This window comes from Monopterus albus, unplaced genomic scaffold (assembly GCF_001952655.1).
Source record: "Monopterus albus unplaced genomic scaffold, M_albus_1.0 scaffold2566.1, whole genome shotgun sequence".
Taxonomy (NCBI): domain Eukaryota; kingdom Metazoa; phylum Chordata; class Actinopteri; order Synbranchiformes; family Synbranchidae; genus Monopterus; species Monopterus albus.
The window spans coordinates 1-1,677 of NW_018130439.1; the positions used below are offsets into that span (position 1 = coordinate 1).

Here is a 1,677-nt window from a genome sequence, read left to right on the forward strand (position 1 = left end):
CTCTCTGATGTCATGCAGGTGTTGGGGAGACGAACTTCTGCAGGTTGCTTGCTCCTCATTGGCTGAAGAGATGGCCCTCGACCCTTCTGCGCCGGGTGGCATGGTCACGTACCGGCGAACGCTGACCCTCAGCCTCTTCTACAAGTTCTACCTGACGGTGCTGCAGAAGCTCAGGCTGCAGGTCAGACATGATTTCTTTTTGTATTTTATTTGTACTATTCATTTATCTGGTCCTTGTGGTTTCTACAGCTCAGGCTCAGGTAGGATCCCAGTATTCTTCCACATTCTTGCCAAAGTCTGATCCCATTTCCCAGTGAAACAACTGTTGGAATCAGTGATTTTTAACAGAAGATGATCATATTTACTGACAAAGACCTCATTAATGCCACCATGCACCACTCTGAATTCACATAGACATCCCTTTCATTAAAGAAAAAATTTATATGAAATTATGTTTATACATTTCTGAAATTTACCAACTTTTTTCATGTTTTATCGTCAGGGTGTAAATGTGGAGGAGGTCAGGTCAGACTGTCAGAGCGTGACAGAGATTTACCATCCAGAGACTCCATGCGGTGTTCAGATCTACCAGGTACAACATCAGTTTAAATGTTGGTGTTTGTCAACCTCAGTTACTAAGCTGTTGTATTTGGGAATTTAAGTGTATTGTCTGAAATTAAACTCCAATCTTACAACAAGGTTTTCCTCAAGGTTAAATATTCTTCACATCAAACCCAGGCTTCTCTTTGTGTAAACATTCCTAGTTTTAGTGTTCAGGTGTGTAATTCCACACTTCTCCAGGCGGTTCCAGAGGGGCAGAGCCAGGATGACGTGGTTGGCCGTCCCATGATGCACCTGTCAGCTCTGAAACAGGCAACAGGCGAGGCGATTTACTGTGACGATGTACCGCTGTATGAGAACGAGCTCTACCTATCGCTCGTCACCAGCAGCAAAGCTCACGCCTATATCCTGTAAGAGACCAACTTTAGCCCAGCACACACCTGTACAACACACACCTGTCCTGTCTAACGCAGGCATGTGTGCTGTAGCTCCATAGATACCTCAGCAGCGGAGTGTATGCCCGGTGTCGTCTGCTGCATATTGGCTGATGACATCCCTGGCAGTAACGCCACTGGACCGGTTGAGTATGACGAGACAGTCCTCGCTGACCGCCAGGTGTGTTTTGTTGTTGTATTCAACCAATCAGGGGACTTCATCAAGCTTGCAACCATGTTAATGATGCTATCCTCCTGTCATAAGGTGACCTGTGTTGGTCACATCATTGGTGCCGTGGTGGCCGACACTCAGCTTCATGCTCAGAGAGCTGCCAAAGCCGTCAGGGTACAGTATGAAGAGCTGCAACCTGTCATCACTATCCAGGTGAGACCAGCTACACCTGGAGCTCTGCAGAGTAACTTGCCAGTTAACATGCCACATGGAACAAATTAAATCCTGGACAAGTTGTTCAGCTAACATTAGCATGCAAATATACTTACAGCTAACTTACATGTAGCATAGTAACAGCTGAGTACAGCAGAGCCTGACTAATGTTAGCATGCTAATGTTGCTAAATTAGAAACAGAAATACAGTCATTGTCAAAAAAACTGGAACACCTGCATTTCTGTCAGATATTGCACCACTTCTCCAAAAAAATTGTTGCCATCACAAATTCTTTG

General features: G+C 45.2%; 1 protein-coding gene across 1 annotated transcript; it reads left to right on the forward strand.

Annotated features, from left to right (window-relative positions):
• The first annotated feature begins 22 nt into the window (after positions 1-22).
• LOC109954013 (xanthine dehydrogenase/oxidase-like) lies at positions 23-1,474 on the forward strand. The gene is made up of 5 exons (XM_020589445.1): positions 23-181; positions 503-592; positions 802-971; positions 1,050-1,176; positions 1,261-1,474. The coding sequence occupies exons 1-5, from the start codon at positions 71-73 to the stop codon at positions 1,447-1,449; spliced, it is 687 nt and encodes a 228-aa protein (XP_020445101.1). The 5' UTR covers positions 23-70; the 3' UTR covers positions 1,450-1,474.
• The last annotated feature ends 203 nt before the right edge of the window (positions 1,475-1,677 follow it).